This window comes from Syngnathus floridae, chromosome 21 (assembly GCF_059516105.1).
Source record: "Syngnathus floridae isolate MCC-2025c chromosome 21, RoL_Sflo_1.0, whole genome shotgun sequence".
NCBI classification, from domain to species: domain Eukaryota; kingdom Metazoa; phylum Chordata; class Actinopteri; order Syngnathiformes; family Syngnathidae; genus Syngnathus; species Syngnathus floridae.
This window is the reverse complement of record NC_142433.1, coordinates 1,178,212-1,201,119: the sequence shown is the minus strand read 5'-3', so window position 1 is coordinate 1,201,119 and position 22,908 is coordinate 1,178,212. Positions and strand designations below refer to the sequence as shown.

Below are 22,908 nucleotides of genomic sequence, written 5' to 3'. Positions count from 1 at the left end.
TTTTTTTTTTAAATAATTGTGTGCTGAAATCGGTGCTAGTCACCTGGATGCTGTAGATGCACTCGTGGTTGTTGTCGTAGTTCATCGGGTAGTTGGGCGAGAGCAGGATTCCTTCGTTATTCATGACGGAGGAGCCACACTCGGCTAAACGAAAAAAAAAAGGTTTTAAATGTTTGACGATAATCAAGTAAAATAAATAGTATTAAATAATGTTCATATTTGCCAATGCTGAAGCGCAAAATGGCGCTGGGTGCAAAGAATGATATCACTTCCCAATCCATTTTCCTTTTCCGAGAAGATCTCCATCACCTACCACCCCCATAAACAATTGAACGTTCCTGATGTGAATTAGTGCACACCTAATTCAATAACCGGGCATAAGTGCTGTGTCGTCAGCAATCTACCACCTCCATTCGGAGAAAATGAGACACCGATGCAATCCCGATGGGTAATTCCAGCTCGACTGGGAAAAGATGCACCCCCCCACCCGACTTTCCACCATCTCTCAGCATGTCTCACGTTAATACACCTTCTCCAAAGCCCGCCTCTATGTCGCTACCGGTGTAATAGTCGTATTACAGCTGTCATATCGTCAATAAATCACATTGCGGCAGCGTTCCATTTAGAAAATTACCTCTCAGCCCCGCCTCTCACGCTCCATCCCTTCTGCTCGGCCTCTTTATGAATAATGCTATTTCACCCTCACCAACTTCAATCACTCTCAATGTTTTCCCCTTTTCGTTCCCCCTCTTTCTTGCTAAATGGAAACTAATGTGTGGGAAATTGCAGGGAACAATAGGAGGGCAAAGAAAGAGCCAATGGAACTTTTAATGCTGTCTAAAAAAAACACGACTTCCCTGCGCTTGACCTACTTGGGAATAAACATGCCAAGACAAATCTGCAGCACTCCTAAAAAAAATAAATAAATAGATGATCCATTTGTTTCGATTTTACTTTACAAAGCACTCGAGGAAAAACAGCAACAAAAAGAGCTGAAAATTAGCAACGCTACATTGGAGGCGCAATTATTTGACCGCGCCACCACACAGCCGTGCAACAGGGACTAAATATAGCGGACGACGAGAGGCACGCAATGCCGTCACTTTGTATTATATGTCGCGACAAACGGGTGCGGCAAAGCACGAACCGCTTCGGAATGAGGCTGTTTTCTTTTAACTGCGTGAAACTTTCCAGACTAAGACTTCTTCAACAATAATAAAAAAATCAAAAATGACTTGACACCTAGCTTTGCCCACTAAGATACTATCTTTCCATTTTTTCAAAATGTTTTTGCATTGCTTCACGTTATTTGTGAACTTGTCTGACTTTTCGCCAGCGATCATTTTGCAATCTGTGTTTCCTCATTCTTTATTTACTCGTCATCGGTTGCTATTATTTGGGGACATCATCCAATTTCATTTTCAACTTTCTTGGCTGCAGATTGTGGTGCTACTGCAATGTTTTATCTTGATCTGTAAGTTTCCAAGAGAAAAACATAAATAAGCATAAATGAGCCAATTGAGTATTACGTATGCAATAATTGGATATTTCTTTCACACTTTTTAGTTACAGGTGCTTGCTCTACGTAAACACACACTTCCATTATGCTGATCCCTTGCCGAGGCAAGACTGTGATTTTTTTTTTACTTTTATTTGTTTTTTTCCCTTCATCTCCAAGACAGCTTTAGCAGTGTGTGCGCGTTGCCAGCATATCTTCACTGATCTACGGCCAACATCCACAGTCTTTGCTCCGAGAACATGCTCTGTAATCCCTACCAGTAGACATCTCGCTGATTGGGTCCCGAGGTTGAACGCAATCGCGGAAACCGGCCAAAAAAAGCAAACGAGCTCGGCGGCCGCTGCGGAGGTGTGCGGAAATTGGATTCTGTCCAGGAGAACGGCTGAGAACAGACTCTATTACTTCATTAAAATAGATGTTGAGTGATGTAAAGACGTCTGCTGCGCTCACAAAGTCAAAAGTCCTAACCCTGACGTGCTATGAAGAGCCTTTTCGTTTTTGTTGGAGGCCCTTAAAGCTGGATGTTTTGGTTGGCTCCACGAGCTGCCCAAGGCCAAGCCGTACGCCTGCAAACGGTCGGTCGGCCGCCTCACAAAAGTCTCACCAAGCTGTAACTTGCATGGTTATGTTTTTGATTTTCCACTATTGAAAAACAAAATCCAATTAAATTGAAATTGAACGCTGTGCACATACCAACGCATCTCGGTAGCGGGCCGCTCCACATTCTTCGGCCGCCGCCCAGGCAGATCAGCTCCGGTGCCCCCTCCAAGCGATAGCCCATATTGCAGGAGAACGACAGCGTGTCTCCGATGCCGAAGCTGTAACCGTTTCTCCGACCGAAGCGCGGCGTCCCGGGATCCTCGCATGGCTCCAGCGTGTACTCTGTGGAAAAAGAAGCAATACGTTATGTATATTTTTGGTACTTGATGTTAGAGAATCTGGGTGTGAGCTGTGGCTGACAGCAGCTCTTGCATGAATGTTGTTTTTATTTTACTGTCCCCTTAGTGGCCAATTCATGGCTGAAAAGTACTTTGGTGACGGTATCTGTTCTCTGAAAGAAGATAATTACTGTAACATCACTGCTAATTCACATAGTTAGTCTGTCATTTCCGCAAGTGGCCATATGAGAACGTGCTAGCAAAAGTCAGATGTCTTGCGCCACCAGCAGTGAAGAGACATTCAGTCGACGCCATCTGGACAGCAGGGAAATCTCCCCAAGTGCCGACAAACATAGAAATGATCAAAGTCCCCTACCAGCAAACACAAGAACATTGCTGCTGTTTGTTTTTGCGCTTTTGTAACTATATAGTGCTTTTCGAACTTTTTCAACATGACATCAAGCCACATAATTCATACATGCGATCCACTTCAATATGCTGTGAGAAGTCACTCTGGACCTAATTAGACTGCATTTGGATCAGGTTTCTGCGGTTGGCTGACAACCAGTCAAAGGTGTACCCCGCCCGCCCGCCCGCCCGCCCGCCTCTCTCGCAAAGTTAGCTGGGATAGGCTCCAATTTACTCACAAAGCCTCATGAGCACAAATGGATGGCTGGATTTGGCTTCTGTTTTCGATACGCATAGTGGCCTTTTGTCTTAGCTTTTCCAGGCTGCCGATTGGTCAAAATAGGCTTGAGAGCCAAGACCTATTTTCACATAGAGCTAAATCTTCCTTCCCCTAGAAGTTTGGACTACTCCAAAATCTGAATGGACCACTTCCTAATACAACATCTGGCCATGTGTATTGCCAGACGCTCCACTCAGCCGTCGTCCCTTTTGTTTTCTTGTTTGTTTCTAATCTCGTCTACGGACTCCCATCGCATTTATTTTCCCTCAACCGCCAGCCAAACTTTTAACACACTTAGGTTGCCATATCACATCCAAGTCTCTTAGGAGACGTATATTGCTTGCAGGCACTCAGAATTGCGCTACAAATGACTTGACATAGTTTAACAACAGATGACTAAAACCCAATACAAAAGTTCTGAAGCGGTATCTATTGAGAGACTTTACCCGTAAACGTTATGTTGAAGCCCTCGTAGGAAATGGAAAAGTCGGAGATGAATCGTAATTGGGCTTTAAAGTTGCCATAGAGACCGGCGTTGATGTTGCCAGGCAACTCGTTGCCGGTCAGGCGGGCCAGGGGCTGGAGGAAACTCCCGTTCTCCGTGACCAGCAGGTAGTCGTGCTGGTCCTCCAGGTGGAAGGAGTTGAACTGGAACTGGACGCCTGTCGGAAGCACAGAGACAAAGTTCTTTTTTTGCTGTGTCGTCTGCGGCAAACGCAAAACACTTGAGTGACTCTTGCCTTTGCCGTGGCTGACTTCCACAGTCCAGGTGCAGTTGAGGGAGGACGGGTAGCTGTCCGGATAGCCGGGACTCAGGATGGTGCCCCAGGGGCCTCGGACGTCACCGCCGCACAGAGCTAGTAGAAAGAATGACATCGAAATATCTTGATCGTTGAGGTGTATGAATGTATGTCCGGTTGAGAGAAAAACAAATACTCAAGTACAGATCGTACATGAAAAATCAGCAGGGCAACAATGTAATTGTTACTTGTCATTAGTGGTTACAATCCATTTTATGTTGACTTCACGGCAAAGTGATTTTATTTATGGTTTTACGAGGCAGATTGACCCCGAGATGACCCCACGGGCATTCAACCGCGCACATTGTTATGCATCGAGCGGCGCTCCCGAGTTGAAACGGAGGCGAAAAAGATGTCTTGCTGGCTTTATGCATACTAATGGAGCATATGGGCCGCGGCTCGCTCCGCTTGCTCCGTCTTACAGTCGGACAAGTCGCCTCATCATCGCCGTGGCAATGAAGCCTCAGCGGAAATACCATTAGCCTCAAAAACTGCAATGCCGGCAAGAGATGTTTGGCCGACATCACCGCTACGCCACAAGTTCGGGAAGTAGCAGTTGGAAGAAGGACCTTGCGGAGGGGTCACAGATTATCGCGGACTTCCGGGAGACGGTGCCGCAAACAATCTCGCCAGGATATTGAAAACATGTTTAGACTGCAAACAAAGCCACAGCATGTTCCAACGCAATCCTGTATTTTTAATTTTTTTCCACACAATCAGAAAACTATCCACTGTTAAGAAAAAAAACAAGTTTGAGCAAGTTGTGAGATTGAGTCCACATCGCACAAAAAAGGCACAGACACTTGACACTTGTGCTCCGACACTAGCTCACGCGTCCGCATTGAACTGCAACATTACTTATTTATACTTTGCTGCCAGGAAGCTCTGAATATTGGATGCTGAGCTGGGTGAGAAATTTGGATTCTGATTGTCTTTTCTTTTTTTTTTGTTCCCTTTCCCGCTGGTTCGGCTTCAGCATCTGCTGTCAGTTCCGATGTCTGTCGTTGCTTTCTTTATTCCGGCAAAAAAACAAAATAAAAAAAACCCTCAACGTCGCATTAGTGTCAAGACAAAGAGTCTTATTGCATCAATCAGCTCACACAGAATGTGCGAGAGAGCTGGAAAGAAATGTCGTTCAAACACGGCTTTAGGAATTTGCTGATTTTCAGTCATTACAATAGTATTCCAGGGATAGCTTTCGAAGAACATAGCAACATAATTGACCACATTCGTACTATTTGCATGATCATAAAATGAACTTTTCTTACCGTCGCAAGTTGGTAAAGCGTGGCTCCACCAGTGGTTCTTCTCGCACACAAGCGGCTCCTCGTGGCTCAGCCTGTAGCCCGAATCGCAACCGAACGACACCGTGGAACCGATGGAGAAGTCCTGACCGTAGCGGATCCCGTTGACGGGAATCCCGGGGTCCAGGCACGAGTAGCTGTCTACCGTGACACCTGGAACACAAAATAATTCGCGGTGAATGCTGACAGAAGCTATCAAGGTTAGAAAGGACGTCTGCCGGGTTCGAGATGTGATTCCAAACGCCTACTGTGAGGTCAGTCAAAGGTTTTTCTGTACTTACTCTCATATAATATCTTGAAGCCGGCATTGGAGCGGCTGTTGTCGGTGGTGAAGAGCAGGTAGAGGAAGTTGGTGCTGCTAAAAAGGAACTGTGGCACCTGGGTGCCGTTGAAGGAGCCCACCAGCGGAGAAAGGAGGTTGGGGCCGTCGTGGATCTCCAGGAAGTCGTAACCCAGTTCTGTCTGGAATCTGGGGGGAAAGATTGAGATTGCCGTCATTGACATTTTGACGCAAATATTTGCATAGTGTTCAGTAGTGCAACACGGTGTGCTAGTGTTTTTTTGAAGCCACTCACTTGTCAAAGGTGATTTTGATCGATCGCCCGGGTTCGGACTCAATCACCCATTCGCAACTGAGGGAATCCTTGTAATAACCGGGCCACCCCGGGGACAGAATCACTCCGTTGGGGGCCGAATAATGTCCACCGCATGGAGCTGGAGGAAGAAACGGGACAATAGCCATGAGTTGTGAGGTCATCCCAGCTGCCGGCCCAGTTGGGAGCACTACACGCTGCCTTTGAACCGCGCCAACTGTTCGATGCCGCAACGGACAGAAGCTCGTTCCGATCCCTCTGGTGCTGGACAGATTTCCACGCAGTCTCTCCTGGATTTGGACACAACTACCTACCCACCCGAGTGGCAGCTCGGCAGCAGATGGATAGCGGCGGAGTTGCTTTGTTTTGTAACACTAACTCGTGCGGGGGGAGCCAGTGACGGATGGACCCAATCTGACTAAAGCCCAAATCCAAATATTCATCTCGGCGGCGCCCGCAGCTCGCGACTTTTCCCAAATTGCTCACTCTGCGGCATGGCGTTTTCAGATCAGTTATGCATATGAGGAAAAACACACTCATGAAGAACACAAGCACTGTTGACTTGGTGCAAACGAGTTAAGTTGTCGGCTGAACAAGCTGACATAGCGTCCGTGCAGGTGGCAATAAAACAGGAGTTCAGAATATTCATGAGATTCAATAAGTGTACTTTTTCCAGGTCATACAATTGTAAGTCAACATTTTACCTTCACATTTGGGGATGGGCCCGCTCCACATGACCTTTCCTCTCTCCAGCTGGCAGGAGATGGTCTCGGTTCCTTGGGTTTTGATAAAGCCATCCTCGCACACCACAGAAATGGAGCTGCCCAGCTGGAAGCTGTCTCCGAAGCGGCGGGCATTGATCGGAATGCCAGGGTCCGGGCACTCGTTGTGGCCAAACGCTTTAGGGGTGAAAAGTTACAAGGGGACAACGATGGAATTGGACTGTGGTTGGAAATGTCATGAGACGGGATAAAACTCATATTTTACAGGCATCTCCACTTTGATTAAATTCGGCTTCACGACTTGGAAGCGTCGGCCTTGAAAAATATGTGCCCTTGTAATCTAGCCGCTCCATATTCCAGCTCGTCCTTTTTAGGATTTTACTCGAACGCCTACTCGCTTGCTCGGGCGGACGATAGCAAAGCAAATCGGGTCGCCGATAAAAATCATGCGAGCGTGCCCGCCTTGGGGTATATGGTCCACTTCATCGTATTACAAGTCGCTCCGGTCCCGACTCGGAAACGGTCCCGAAAAGGGGAAGTAAATGACGAGCTCGGCGGCCCGGAAATAATCAAATGGGACACCGGTGTTTACGAGCTGGACGTAGGGAAGTGGAGGAAGGTTGGCGAAAAACATCAGAGTCGTGATAGCCAGAAAGGGAGAAGAAGCGTGACGTACTGCTATAGGTGATGTTGAAGCCTCTCCCCGACATGGAGTGGTCCGCTTGGAACTCCAGCCTCAGCGTGTTGGTGTTGGACGTCAGGTGAGAGGGACTCTCGGCGCCCGAGAACCTGCCGACGACGGCCGTGTCGCCCGTCTCGCCGTCTTTCACCGTGAGCGCGTCGTAGGGCGCCTCCAGGTCAAAGTCGTTGAACGCCAAGTGGATGCGCGAGCCCGGTTCCGACTGGATGAGCCAGACGCAGTTCATGTTGTTGCCGTAGCCTTCCGGATAGTCGGGCGAGAGGACGGTTCCAGAAGGAGCCGTGAAGTTGGACATGCAGGGGACTTGAGTTGGGGGAGAACACAAAGCAGCTTCCTGTTAAATATTCATGCCCACATCATCGCCGGTCATCATCTGCTCCGAGCCGCGGCAAACTCGGTCGCCATGGCGACCGGTCAGATAGAATGTTATCAGCCTCGCAGCAGGCGCCGAGAGTTGGGGAAAACTCACAAATGCATATGGGAATGTTTGCCGACCACTGGTTGTTGTCCTGGCAGGAGATGCTTCTCTCCCCGATCAGCTCAAACCCAAACTGGCACTCGAAGCGCAGGACGCCGCCGTTCAGGAAGCTGTCGCCCTCCCTTATTCCATAAAGGGGCGTCCCGGGATCGCCGCAGCTTTCCTTGTCTATTTCTGGAAAGACGTTGACGTTCTTGCATTTGTATTTCATTTTTGAAAGGGAAATAGACATATCTCGGATGGAAACAACCCGTTTTTTTAAATACGGTCTCTTTAGATAATGGATATTCCTAACTCCCTCGATGAGCAGGGGATCACTGGAGTTGGATGAAACGATGTGCTATAATTCTTCATCCTCTGGGCTTTTTTTGACAAAAATACCTGGAAACTGTTTTAAATTGGAACAGGAAATACATCCTTTAAAAATCTTTTGGGACATGGCTGTGGGACACACATACACAAACCAATGGGGAGAAGAGATGGGCTGAGGCGTTTGTGGATTTTGCTCCTCACAGGAGACCTGCTTTAAAAAAAACGATAACATAAAGAAGCCTGCGCCTCATCGTTTTCTATTTTTAACGAGGTGGCACACCTCACGTTCGTTAAGATGTGGCGCTTAGATTGTGACTCACCGTTGGTCACCTTTTGCACAAGCAGCCACCCAGAGAAATGTAACACCCAAAAACAGAAAGGAAAGAAAAAACATCGGAATGTAGACATTATTGAGGATCGAGAGAAAAATGGCAGCGGAAAAAAAATATTGCAATGTTGTTGCCTCAGGCAACATAGAGCAAAGTCAATGCTGAATCCAATAAAGAGGAGGATATGGGCTCCATAAAACCCGGCCAGATTTGAGTCATTTTCTTGTTAACCCTCCAACTGATGTATAAGGGGTGAATTTATAATGCTAGTTAGCAGCACAAATCAAATTGTACACTGTGAAAGTCTACAAGAAGCAAATGGGCCGTAGTTTGGACCTAACTATAAAACCACAATTCATCTATTTTTTTTTACTGACGTCCTCATTAGTCAAATGTTTTTACAACGTGGGACTCAACCCTGAATCCTCTCAACTGCGAGGCAGACGTATAAAGGCCGTCACATTAAATTGCGCCGCTCTCCCGGCGCGGAAAGAACGCCGTCTGCGTTTGCTGCATCAGACAAACGACTCCGGGTTCGAATCCATCACTTCCCGCGCAGCGTTTCAAAGGAATTACCGTGGGCCGTCTGGCGATAAGGTTAGACGGCTCCCCGTTTGAGTCGGCGTGAAATGCCACCGTGTCGCCATAAGTCTTTTTTTAAAAAGTTGCCGAATGGCATTTGTGGGGAATCTATTTGGCCCTTTGGTTCTTTTTGCCCGCTTTCACTCTTATTTACCGGAAGGGAGGGGGGAGGTTGCCTTTTTTGCTGTACGTACACTTCTGTGTGTGTGTTTGTGTGCTTTGTGATATATTGCATTAATTTCCGTCATGACACCGTCTTTATGAGAGGCGCCGACTCCACCAATCACTGCGCCCGACGCACAAGACCGGAGAACAAATGACTTTTGTAGGAATAATTCTACAGTACGACAGCCGTTGTGTGTATGCGGCGTGTGGAACAAGGCGTCTTTACGACGCACATGTACAGTAGGCGCATTTTTTTCCCCCAACAACGTGTCAGGGGAGTGCACCGGCCGCTCTCCTCTCGCCACTCGTATAAATATTCCATCACGCCAGGGCCGAATTGTTCACGCGAATACGCCATGCGATGACACTTACAGATCCAAGAGGGAAGGGTAATAGATTTTGGGAGGATAATGAGATTTGGGGAGAAAGAAACAAATGGACAGGTTGCTTTTGTGACCATTGTAAAATTGATCTGGCTGCTAGAATGCTAAAAGCATGGCGCAAGAAGCGTGCTCTGAGCTTTTACTCCGTGCAATAAAGTCCCCTTTCTGGGATTTTACATGCTCCAAACAAAGACCAGGATGCATTAAGGGATTAGGTAAAAGATAAATAAATAAATAAATAAAGGGGTTGTAGGAAATCACCCCTTTTAAATGGCTTGTGAAAAGCAGCGATATATCGACACAGTTCTGTATGAACAGCACCAAACAGGAATTTCTTTAATTATTAATGATATATAACTAAAAACATTGGTAAATGATGAAGGTTAACAGCCAGCACTCACTTGTGCCACTACTTTATAGTATGCGAACGTTTCCAGCTTTTGAGGTCATATCAGAGCCTCAAGGAAAGTGAGATAACAGCTGTGTAATTGGGGAACAGACAGACACAGCGCTTACATTTAACACCCATTCATTGCCCCGGCGTCGGGTGTTATTGAGATATAATTATGTGCACTCAGTTGTCTTTACAGGGTTCGCTACGGCATTTTGGTGGAGCTTACAATGCGGCTATTTTGCAGGATTCAGTAGAATCAGCTTTGATAGTATCAAAGCCGTAAAGAAAGCACGACGACATCTGGACAAAGTTGTCAAGTTGGAACACCAGACACTCACTTCCTTGACGCCTTTAAAACAACTGCCCTACAATTTGACAGTCTATTTTACAGATGAGAGTCATTTTTGCAAAGATGTGAGAGCAGAGATCATTTTGACCTTGGCAGCTGTACTTCAAACTGTTCTGCTTTCTGACTAATGTTAGAAGCAAAATGGCGACAACGCAAGCAAAAATCACTCACGAGCCAGAAATACAACACGAGATCATTGTCAGAGAGAAGGGAAATAGAAATGAATGTCCATGTTGTACGCACCAGCAGGAACGCGGTTGCTTCCTGTTAGTTTATCAGCACAGGTCAATAATTCATGAGCAAAAAAAAATATATATATCCCGTTGACGGTTTTGTGATGAAGTAAGCTGGTTCGTCCTTCGCGTGTTACCTCGACAGCACAAACGCAGATGCCCAATGGGAGCCTTATCGACTGTAAACTTAGTCAAATTTATAGGCATGCCATGACTGAATATTTTATAAAGTCATATTTCATGGTTTCTCGCTATCCACCAAGAGTGCTTTTTAAGATACTCATAATTAGCGACCTACGCTATGGCACTTTTGTGTGTGTGTGTGTGGGGGGGGGGGGGGGGCTGAAGGACCCAAAAGCATTAACGAGCAACTTTTTTCTTTTCCTCGTCTGTATTTTACAGGTGACAAGCGTCTCTTAATGAGCTCAGCAATGCTCATAAAAGATTTGTTGTCCTCCAAATTACACGCCAAGTGCCAAATTAAATTAGATCCTGTTGGTCTCTCACAGACTGATCCTCCTTGTTATTAAAACGATACGACGGGGCATCATTCTTGTTCGTTTGGACGAGTCAGCAATAACGTTAAGCTCCCAAATTTTTCCTTCAAGAGAGCTTGTGGAGTTACATGCTTGAGTCTATAGAGAACCTGCCCACACATTAAACGCAATCAGAGAAACTTTTGTGAACTGCCTATTCCTCAAAGTCTCTCTATGAGCGAGCCGTATTGTTAAACCACAAAAAAAAAAAAAAATAGAAAGAAAGCTCAGCCTGCACGAGGACCGTCACCATACCCTGTTAAAAAAACCACTGGACATTTCTGGTGCTAATAAAAAAAAAAAATCATATTAAAAGCCATAAAACAGCAGATGAAAAACGTAAAATAAAATCTCAGATGAGACGGAATTAAGACTCGGGAAAATAGGGGAACATCCCCGAGAATTACGGTGCAGTAATACTTTTTATCTGTTCAAGATATTACATATTAACCAATTCAAAGAGGGATACTACCTCAAGCCAAATATAATATTTGATGGCTTTATTTGACAACACTTGGACTTTTTATGCTATTCGGACTGCTGAAATTCTGAAATGCAAATTTATACATGTGCTCGGGTGCAGAGGAGAAAAAAATCTCAGCGGTGGAATGGAGCCATGTTTGGATCGTGCAGCCCGAATTGGTGTATTCATATTGCGGGCACAAACTCACTGAATCTTTAATGCAAATGTGATGTCAATAATGTTGCAGTGCTGCCTCAAATCTATAGCGGGGAGTGTGTGTGCGTGCGTGTGTGTGTGTGTGTGTGTGTGTGTATGCATTGCAGCTGGCAGCAGAGACCAAGTGTTACCAGGTGGGTGAACTTGGCATTAATAATAGATGAATGGAAACATGGGGAGGAAGAAACGCGAGCGAATCAGACGGAGGGAGTGACCGAGAGAGACCGAGAAGCAAGAATAAAACAAAAGAATGAAACATCAAAGGAAATAGGGGCAAGTTATTTGCTGGAAAACAACACCATATGAGGCAAAATGAAAACGTGAGGATGCATACCGCTGTGGGCTTTTACCCGTGAGGAATTGTACTTCGCAAGCTCTTCACTCACTGACATGTACATTCAAGAGGTTACGCACTTGAGAACATGCGCATTTGTTTGATTATCTTTTGTGTACATTTTGATGGCGAGCACGCAGGCACGCACCTTTGTAGTTGATCTTAAAGCCGATGGAGCCGACGCTCTCGTCCGACTGCAAGTGGAGCCACATCTGGTGGGTCATGCTAACGATCAGGTCGGGGACGAAGCTGCCCGACAGACTGCCAAAGACGTGACATTTTAGTCTAATTGCGAATGAAAGGCTCATTTCCAACACAGTCATCATCGCCGCTGGTAATGGCGTTCCCCCGAGCGGGAAATGAAGCGATGCTACTTACACCTGAAGGATGGTGGTCGGATCCCCCACCTCCCCGCCGTCTCCGATGGTCAGCGTGTCGTAAGCGATCTCCAAGTCAAACTCCTCAAAGTTAATCTGGATCACCTGCGGCATATAGGAAAAATGCAAATTACAAACAGGAAGGTCGGAGAAGAACGGGAATCCAACCTTGCATCTCTCAACTCCGAGGCAGACATGATACCCACGAGCACACCGTGCCACCCCATAACCACGGTTGAAAAAAAAAAATCATTTGGCATTATACCTACACAAAATAAAGCACACGCTCATATCACTGAATAAAAAAAAAAAGGCCCAAGATCTCTCGGGAATTTTACTGTTCCAAAGAGTTCACAAATGTATCAAGGTGAAGAGAAGCACAAATCTAGCAAGACTCTGATCGGGAATTATTCAACCAACACTTTCTGTTTCATGTGAGACCATAGAGAGACAAGAACAGGAAACCCGAGAAGGAGAAAGATGATGGTCACTAGGGGGAAGAAAGGGAGGCGGGAGGAAAGGGGGGGTGTATAATAATGAGCACATCTTTGATGCTCGCCGAGAACTGCGTAAGAATATTTCAAACTTGAGTTCACCCTCGGGGAGAGATTGAAAGCTCGCTTGCTCCCTCGTTCTATCTCTCTGGCTCTGTCTCTCTCTCCTTTCGCTCTCTTGCTGGAGGGGAATTTTTCCAGATTTCCAGATTCAATATCCCGCTCGTGGACTTCACAAGCATCTCGCTGGCTTCAATCTGCCGTTAAAAGAGTCGAAATATTGACGTGACCTCAATGACAACACACGCTGCAGCTTTAGCGTTTGCAAATTTGCCTTCTTAATGGTAATGATTGTCTTTTCACCAATCAGTGGGCTGTTTTTTTTTCTAACATAGCTTCAGCAGCAATTAGTATGGAGACAAATGGCTGCATCTCGAGCCTCTTTCTCGTGGAGATGACGTCGAAAAGCATGATCAAACTACTAAGGTTGACTCTGAAAAGACAAAAATAAAAGTGAAAGCTGTAGCTTCGACTTTTAAGGCACACGTAACGAATTCTTTTCGGTGTAGCGCGCTTGTACATATTTCTGCTCGCCTCTAATCGGCCGGAGGCCATGCGAGCATTCGTCTTTCCTTTCACCGTCCTCGACGGTCCGCTGGCGCTTCTCGCCAGTCCGACGACGGTTGCTGGCCAATGAGCCGGCAGAATTGAATTTCTGCATGATGAAGCGCCACCTTTGGTTGTGGCGGTAAAACATTTTTTAAACAAACAAGTGAGGGTAGAGGAAGTGATGCAAAGCGGTTAGGCGGAGATTATGCCAAGTCGATTATTATCGTTGGAGTACCGCAGTCCAATTGACAATCAAAAAGTTAGTTAGTAACTTTTGGTTGAATCTACTATGGCCATCTGAGTAGAAAACTGTGAGCACCGGTGCCATTAAGTGAATATTCAACACGGCGGCCGCGTGGTCGAGCCTCGCCGCGTTCCGACAGCGGCGGCCGGCGGGGGCAGATGAGGGAACGCGAAGGGAGCCAATGAAATAGAACAAATGAGAAGGGGGGAGGATGAAGAAGAACGAAGAGGAAGGAGGCGCCATTGCTAACGGCCTTACTGCGCCGCCATCCCCAAGGTTAAATGAGAAGAGGGGGAATGAATTGGCTCTAAAGGCTCATTCCGCTCAAACTAAATGAAGCAATAACGTCAGAGAGCCATAGAAGGCCATTAACACTTAACCCCGGCCGAGGGGAGAGAGAAAGCGGCCACGGAAAGAAACCAGAGAGAACGGCTCGGCGTGAAGAAAACCTGCCGCTCCTCATCCTCGCAGATGGACGCATGAGTGGAACACCCGACACTTCCTCTCTTAGTAATTTGATCCTTTCGGGCTCCTTAATGAAGAAAGTGAGGAGAATTCAGAAGGGACAATTTCCAAGCCCGGTGCGGGTCACGGCCACCTTTCTCTTCTTCTGCCGTCGTCTTTGGATGATGCTGGTGTTCATTTTTTATTTCCTTCTCACGAGATCCAATATCCTCCACAAGCTGCTCCTCCTTCACCCATCAGTGTGCTTGCTCATTAAGAGCAAGTCATTGCAAATACGCTCCCAGCTATTAAACTTGCTCCGCTTGGATTAAAACATGTTGAAATCTGTACGTTTGCCACCGGAATGTATCTTTCGGATAATTGGCCGAGGTCATTTTCGCTTTATATAATATAAAAAAAAATGAATCTAAATTCAAATTAGATCACATCATGCCAAATAATGACATTGATATGATGAATATATTATTAGGACTAATACTAAATCGACACAAGGCTGTCAAAAAAATATAAAATCATTCAACTAAAAATATTATACATAGGCATTAATCACCAAAAGGATTATATACACATCAAATTGTAAAACACATTCTAATTGGATTGCATAATTTAGTCACATGGTTAAAAAGTACAGACAGGATTCAGGTGACTTAAAAGTTAGGGGATTGTTTCTGAACTTTCAGAACTTTAAACACGTCGGATAAGTACCCCACCCACCAGATTGATTGATGCTCTACTTTGGCGTTAAAACCTTTGCGGAATCTTCTTCGAATTCAACCCCCGGCGGGAAAACGATGACTGATGGCGCTGACACAAAATCCATGAGCAATATGGAACATTTACATATCACGTTTTGAAACGATGAATCTTTAATTCACGTGGCAAATCACACGAGTCTAATATGAATACGAGAAAAAAAACGGGAAAAAAAAACCTGCCAGGATGTAAAAAATAAATGAAAACCCAAGGATATTAGGAGTGAAATTAAAGGATTTGTCACTCACGCGTCATTCCTTATCGCCGGCTGCTTCGGGGATTGTATTAAAACATGGCCATTTTTATTGTCGTTCACGCACGGAACTGCAATGACAGCTCGTGATGAAACTATTAGTCGTCAAGTTAACGGCTGCTATTTTTTCCCTCGACTGACAACATTACCACCATTTTTCTTGATAAACTACATTAGCAAATCGAATTCAGATGCAATCAAATAAGACCCAAAAGCTAAGGTGAGACAAAATAAAAGTAAATGTATCCACGCACACTCCGCAAATAGCAATCGACCTTCCTCTCGGGACATCAAACTGACCAATCGGCTTTCTTTCATCCAGGCGGCTACGTGAGGCTGACGAATCGCAGAGCCGCACTCCATGTCTACGATAAGTGCATAATCCTCGTCAATTATTATCGAGTAGCATTTTCAATGATTTAAAGCATGTCAGTGAACTAAGCGTGTACATGCTTGTAATGTGCATTAAAGTTAGAGTGGATGCTAACTTGGACAGACAAGTTTCTGTACCAGTGAACCTCAATGTATAATTAAATAATTTCAAATAAGACCACCATTAATTCCTCAAAGATTGCATGACATCGTAAAACCTCGGACTAGAGATATTCCAAGTCAATGAAGAGCAACTTACTTTATTGGGATTGGATGCCGTGATGATCCAAACGCACTGGGCGTTGCTCTCGTACTGAATGGGGAAGTTGGGCGAGGTGAAGGTCCCCGAGGGTCCCTGAAGGTTACTGCCGCACGTCTTGACTGTCAGACCACAACAAAAAGAGATTCTCAAACTTTTATCTGACTGAACATTGCAGAGTACACAAACGGAGGGGTCAGGTAAAAGATATCCATAAGGTCACCGACATCTCTCACACTTAATTGGAGACGATCGGCTGCGGAAAAGCACAGGATTAGCCGGAATGGTGCTATTGACTGAATGCGCATCAACTCAATCTCACGCAAGGGTAAAATAAAACAAATGAATGGTTGAATTCACGTTACAATTCACGGTTAGGACACGACAACTTCCACGTTTTAATTTACAGCCAGATGACATAATAAGCCCGTCTGAAAATAATGCACACTAGTCGTTAACACACCAAATAAAGTCTCATTTCGGTGGCGTATAGTGTGACCATCAAGAAGCGCAGCTCACGCCGTCCTTGGTTCGTCCCGGGTCGAGTCGGGAGGTAATTTTCTGCTTGGTTTGAAGCGACGTTTGTTCCTTAATTAGTTTGTTCGCACGGCGCACGGCTAGTGAAACAGGCGCACCGCACACACAAAAAAACAGGACATCTTTGCCAATGCTAATCTGAAATTCTCAATGGAGGCCTTGCATAAATATATTGTGGTTAAATGATTCTCTTTACATGGCTCGGTAACAGCAAAACAAAACAATTCTTTCATTTAAAACATCTTACGTTTGGACCACACGAGAGAAGAAGGCAACCAGTGGCGGTGGGGAATTTTGGGCAAGTTGGGCAGCGCCTGAGAATATTCATTCATCTTAAATCAATTTTGAATACATAAAATGTGTTGAATAAAAATAAACAATATGCAAAGATATACATTTAAAAATATATATATATTTGTTGGATAGAGTACATTACTATTTGAACACAACCTAAGGGTTTGGTTGCCTGCAAATTTTTGACAGCTGAAAAATGGACCGCTGCACTAAATCATCCCACAGGGTGTTTTTTCAAAGAATGCGTGTCCATGAAGTGTTCCATGGAACAAGTAAGAGACCCTTTAAGACGATCTATAGCCCCCCGGTGTGTCGTGGTGACCCTCAGCTTCTCCACAACTAACCCTTGACTGATTGTTCTGCTCAAACGCAATGCATCTTCTCTCGACCTTCTCGTGTTTGGCTCGCCGCAATCTATACACCCATACCCGCATGTAATGTGTGTGTGTGTGTGTGTGTGTGTGCGCACACATCTGCATGTGACAAAGTATGCATGTGTACACTTTGACAGCTCAATCAGGGCGGCCTGAATGGATGGTCACAACATTGGCATGCAATAAGGCGATTGGGGCACTGTGTTGCCATAGCAACAGCATAAAAAGAATTAACTCTCTTTCATGACTAGTCTTCATCTTAGTCTATTAACGCAGGAATCCACAATTCTTTTTTCTTTAGTTCTTCATGCTAGCACAAAAGACATTCTCCAGGAGTTCCGACCTTCAAGGTTACTGGGTGGTCTTGGAACCACAACATCTCACACCAAGGACACCAAACATACTTCGGAGATATAAACTGGTAACAGAACTGATTAGGAATCAAGTTCTGTTAGGCTCGTTGGCCCAGATGATCATCATCATTCTAAATGCGCTCGATTGCACGCAATCGATTTATCGTGTCGTGAAACAACTGAAGCAAAATGGATTTATTGGACCGTATCCATCTCGCTTGTGCATTCAAACAGCTACTGTGACTTCATAGATATGCGGCGGCGTTAACGTGACAGCAACGGCACCATGCAAATTATTCTGGGCCATCACTTTAGGAGTATTTCATGTGGGGTCCATCATGAAATTTAGTGACATTCCATCTCAGCTTTTAAATTTAGTATACAGGACATGAATCAACACCTGTAAAATGTTCTTTGAGGAAGGCAATTTCAACACCAGTGGAACAAAGTGTAATTAATGGGAATGCATTATTTAAGGCCGGGGGGATTTTATTTCAAGGATATGATAGGTAAAGCCGGCAGGTCGGCTCATCTTCATGATAAAAAGCTTTGGAGGGCATCTTTTATTTTTAGGACGCATAAAAAAAAAGAGAAAAGGGGGGAAAAACGCTTCGGGGGTTTTAATTACCAGAGTGTCCTTGTGAGTGTTTGGGACTTTTTCCCCCCGCAGAAAACGTGTAATGTTTTAAATGATGATACAGTTTTGGAGTCGGCAATCTACTCTATAAGCAATCAGCCAGGCTAATGTCACATGGGCATCCTTCTTTTAAACAGTACGTCGGCCATGTTACATTTTCCTTTTCTGTAAATGCTGAAAAGTTTCAAGTCCAATATGTAAAGCTTTTTTATTTTTTTATTTTTATGTTAGGCAGCGGCACTCCCAAACGAGCACTTTGAAGCAGCCCGTCGACATAAGTAGGGATGGACCAATCGGTTTGGCGGCTGATTGATGACATCATTAAGTTGGCAAGGCGTCCCGAGCGTCGACTGCAAATGGCTCGGCGCCTACCAAAAACTTGTCTTAAGAGACAGTGATTCACTTGTTTTTTTACACATACGTAGACAATGAGGCATCCTTCATTCAGGTTGGCGATTGAAGGAGATGGAATCAACACAAATGCGCGCACGCATGCACACGGGCATCGTTCTGGCTCGCTGGCCTCACCATCTGTCCATTCATCAACAAGCCACATGGACTCTTGCTACGTTTGTCCGTCCGTCTTGAAAAAAGTATAGTCAGTGTGGACAGAAGGACAATCTGCCTTGTGTATTCCTGCCGAGTTTCACAGCGACTAAATGATCATTATGATTCATCTCCATTTATTTTGCTTTACATTTTTTAGTCTTTTATTTAGCACACTGACTTTATTAGCACAGATGAGCGTATTATAAAAATCTGGCCGGATGCTTTGCCGACAGATTGCTTCCTTTTGAGCGCTTTTATACACGGGGTGCCGCAGACAGAAAAGGTCAATCCTCAGATGTTATTGAACTTTGCGGCTTTGAGTTAATTGCATTGTTTTTGCCATTACGGTGCTCCCGATGTCGCGCTCAATCGCCTGTTTGATAACTCGCTAATATGCTGATTTTGTGTCCTGGCCCATGCAATAAAAATGTGCTTTGCCGCCATATTCTGGTACGTTGGTAGCCAGGAACTAGGTCAAAGTGAGTTGAGATGATTCTCTGAGTGCATTTTGATCGTGAAAATACGGTAAACAAATGTAATAGGAAGGTGAAGGAAAACAAATCTTTTTGCAGTACAAGTGACTTAAAGATAAAATGCCTGTTTGGCTCCATTCAGCTTCTTCTGTGACAAAGAAGAAGAGCTGATGCGACATTTACATTCACCGGAGCCCACCGTGATGCTACCTTCGCTGACAGCGTAATCCGCCCACAATTCCCTTTCTATATTTTTTTTCTTTTTCAAATGCAGTCATGTTTGCACCAACTTAAGCTCAACACGCCTCGTCTCGGCTAAAATTGCCAAAAGGAATTACGTGCGTTTGCGCTACAATAGAGCAGTTGGCGAGGCTGCCGGATTTTTCCAATGGCGGCATCATCTCGACAAACCCGCTTGCTAGATGTATTAGCTAATCTCAAAGACTCTATGAGCATCACACCTGCATATTTTTAAAAACGAGATTTCTAATGTCAAATATGAAAGTAAAGGGTTCCTTGGATAACTTTATGTTCCAAATGGGAACTCAAACCTGACCTGGAAACCAGGCTAAGTACCAATCCTTGAATTTCGTGGCACCATTGAACCCCTTCTTCATAAATATGACAAACACGATACACATTATAATGTGAATGAGTACATCCACTTAACATTATATGCGGTTAAGCGTTACCCGGAGTATATTATTCCCGTGGTGTATATCGCACGGCGAGGCCGAGAACATAATGGCCTTGTTACTAAGCAACAACCGGCGGAGCGGCACGGAGCACTCTGTCATGTCAAACAAAGTTGCCCGCTGTGCAGTTGCTCATAATGCCGCTGCTTTATTGCAAACAAATCACTGTTACGCAACATTCTGAAATTTGGTGGCTTCCCGGGAGGGAGTGCTCTTAACCAATTGTCACGTCCCAGACTTAATGGTAGGCATTTAAATGCTCATTATTTCATCTTTGGGTGATGATCATTCCCTAACAGGCAGAATCGAGACGTCTAATATCTCGAATAATGACTCTGATAACGGGCTTGATTGTTGTGGAGCCAATCCGAAACCGAGGGGGGCGTGATAGCCAAACATTTAGGTCGACTTGTATTACCGCCACTTATGAAGAGACCTGTTCAACAACCCCTGACCAAAGAATAAGAATCCAACTGTCTCCTTATCTCCAATTATGCTTACCTCATTCTTTGGGCACGCGCCTGATTTATTACGAGTCAAGTGATGAAATAATTTCTTTCATTCTCCCACAAAGGGACGTGCACCCCATAAATTTTGTCTTCCGTCTCGTGGTATGTCTCGTGCCCCCGAGTCTGAAGCCCATCCCAAGGCCAACGTTGACAAACGACTTTGGCATTTACAGTGACGGATGCCCTCTGTCTTCGTCTCGCATCGCGTGGCTTTTGTATGCGAGTGCAGGAAAGCCCGGGAAAAACAGGACGGGTCGAAATCTGGAGTCTCTTCGGCCACACAAGGTTTTGCCCAAAATGTCTATTTACAGTTTGGTTGTGATGGAAAGGCAAGACCCGAACGTCAATGCCAAATTGCCATAAACTACATCAATCGTGTCATTACTTTTTTTTTTTACCTTTGCAGACGGGCCTGTGGTCACTCCAAGCTGCGAAGACCTCGGCCACTCGCTGGCAGCTGATGCTTTTGCTGCCTTGGAGGACATAGTCTTCGTCGCAGGTGAATTGGACCTGGCTGCTGATGCTAAGTGGAAAAGAAAAATGGACAAGTTAGGAGAAAAGGTTTGGAGGAAAAACAACAGACCTATGTGTGACTGCTAGTGCAGACAATACCTGAAGTCGTTGCCATGGCGTTTACCATTTTCAGGTTCTCCAGGGTCAGGGCAAGAGTTTGACGCCTGGCGCACACCGCCTTCATTTACTACAAGGACACACGGACAAGCAGGGACACAAGAGTCAGAAGCGGCTAGCTTAAAAATATACACTTCATGCACGGACAAGCAGTTGGCGAAACATACAAATGGAAAAACATTCTCCCAATATACGTACCACATGGATTAAAGCAGACACCATGTGAAAAGTGAATTTCAAATTCTACCCAGTTTTTCAGACTCGGTTGAGGTCTGGCCTCTCGTGGGAGTAGCCCTAATTCTACTTTACGATGGCGCTGGCACGACTTACACAGAAACAAAAAGTAACCGAACAAAGTACACCAGCAGGTACGTAGTTTAGCGCTAAAAATTTAAACACAAAATCCTTAAAGTTTCAACAAAAACAATTGTCCGCCGGGAGAATACGATTTCCGCGTCAAGGCAGGAATGAGAGATTAAAAGTGCAAAACTTGCTTTTTCTCTCCCCTTTAAATCTTTGGAATATCATCATTGCGTGAATAAGTAACAACCCCATGGTGTGTCGTGTTTGCGCGACAGTAACACACGTTGTCCCTTCAGGAAGCCTCTAAAAATGGTGGCAAGGAAAAAAGTTGGCCTTCTTACACACTTGAAGATCATCTGAATAACTTGTTGAAAATAATACCTAATGAGGCCATAAATCCACTAAAATAGGTTACCATTGAACCAAAGATAAATGACTAACTCTATTATTCATGATGTTATATCTTATTATTCACAATATGAATGTGTTTGTCTTCTGGTCCCCCGCAGCTTTGGGAGGGAAGCCCGGAAGCGACTTTACTTGTCAAAAGTTTCCAAGACAGAAGGTCCGACCATTTTATTCTCATTTTTACTCGTCAAAGAAACACAATACGTCGGGAGTCATAGCTGCCAGGCTGGTTTGCAATCATCGGCCGCAATTTGCGTTGGCATAGCGACGATGTTACTAATTCGGCCACGTTCCAAATACTTAACATGGCAGAATTGACATGAGCATTACACGCAGGCATTTCTTTGTTTGGGGTGTCGTGGCCAGCGAAAAAAAACGCGTCAGTGTACACTCAGCAGGTGGCGGTGGATGCGCGCGTGTTGTTTTGCCGACGGGCTAGTTTGTTGCTTTGCTGGAGCGGCTAATTTGGCCATCTGGACTATTCGAACGGCGCACCCCGGAGGGACTAACTTATAGCGCCACTGTTACGCATACGTACGTGGGGGCAAATGCCGGGTTACGCCCGACACGCGTGCATACTCATTTTGGTCGCTAAACTAGTCAGAAAGGAGAAAATGAACATCTGAAGCGATCATGGTAGTGCCATCTGTGGAAGTGTGACTAGGCCACCTCTTAGGAACATGAACGGGCCTCTGTTTTGACTCACTCAACCGGCATTGGGGACATTCGAGACAAGGGAGCGGTGGGGAACTCCCGAAAACTAATTTGAAATAACTTTTGTGCCGATGCAGTAAGGTTGCTAACCAAAACAGCAGCAACTTCAAGAAATTCAAGCGTGGAGCTATAATTAGCGTTCCAGTCGACTGACATGGAGTCATTCCAAACTGTTGTGGTGCTTTGGCCAACTTTTGTTTCATATCTTCATAAAAGTCACTCTTGTTAACTTTTCAGTTCACTTGAGAAACTGCAACAGCAGATGATTGAGTCAAATAAATGCATCTCCACTAATGGTTGCTTCCACCCACCTGGTGTTGAGTAAATAACCGCCCCAGGACAGTATTTGCAGAAATACAGCACGTCCGTATTTATTTCTCGAAGTGCATTGCTCATTCTTATTTGATGACAACATTGTGCTCTTTGAGCAAACATCGGATTCCTAAATAGATCACGACGGGACTCGGAATCCAATTAGGCAAAAAAGCACCGACGAGCGCACTCTTGTAGCGCTGGCTCGTATTCATGCATCTGGAACGATGCGCACGACCGTACGACTGTGTCCGCGGGACGCAGAATGAGCGTCAATGAAGTGAAAGGGAAAAAAATAATAGCGTGCGTCGTCATG

The 22,908-nt window shown here is 45.2% G+C and overlaps 1 protein-coding gene across 10 annotated transcripts in view; it reads right to left on the bottom strand.

Moving 5' to 3' along the window:
- Nucleotides 1-22,908, bottom strand: part of csmd3b (CUB and Sushi multiple domains 3b) — a 140,966-nt gene that overhangs the window by 33,884 nt on the left and 84,174 nt on the right. For all 10 annotated transcript variants that reach the window (XM_088365943.1, XM_088365944.1, XM_088365948.1 and 7 more), the window contains 15 exons: nucleotides 20,838-20,925; nucleotides 20,624-20,748; nucleotides 15,805-15,926; nucleotides 12,357-12,460; nucleotides 12,127-12,239; nucleotides 7,674-7,856; nucleotides 7,181-7,507; nucleotides 6,487-6,681; nucleotides 5,765-5,903; nucleotides 5,471-5,658; nucleotides 5,154-5,342; nucleotides 3,826-3,942; nucleotides 3,532-3,747; nucleotides 2,213-2,401; nucleotides 44-144 (listed from right to left, as the gene is read on the bottom strand). In XM_088365943.1, coding sequence (XP_088222069.1) covers nucleotides 44-144; nucleotides 2,213-2,401; nucleotides 3,532-3,747; nucleotides 3,826-3,942; nucleotides 5,154-5,342; nucleotides 5,471-5,658; nucleotides 5,765-5,903; nucleotides 6,487-6,681; nucleotides 7,181-7,507; nucleotides 7,674-7,856; nucleotides 12,127-12,239; nucleotides 12,357-12,460; nucleotides 15,805-15,926; nucleotides 20,624-20,748; nucleotides 20,838-20,925 — 2,396 coding nt within the window. The remainder of the gene's footprint in view (nucleotides 1-43; nucleotides 145-2,212; nucleotides 2,402-3,531; nucleotides 3,748-3,825; nucleotides 3,943-5,153; nucleotides 5,343-5,470; nucleotides 5,659-5,764; nucleotides 5,904-6,486; nucleotides 6,682-7,180; nucleotides 7,508-7,673; nucleotides 7,857-12,126; nucleotides 12,240-12,356; nucleotides 12,461-15,804; nucleotides 15,927-20,623; nucleotides 20,749-20,837; nucleotides 20,926-22,908) is intronic.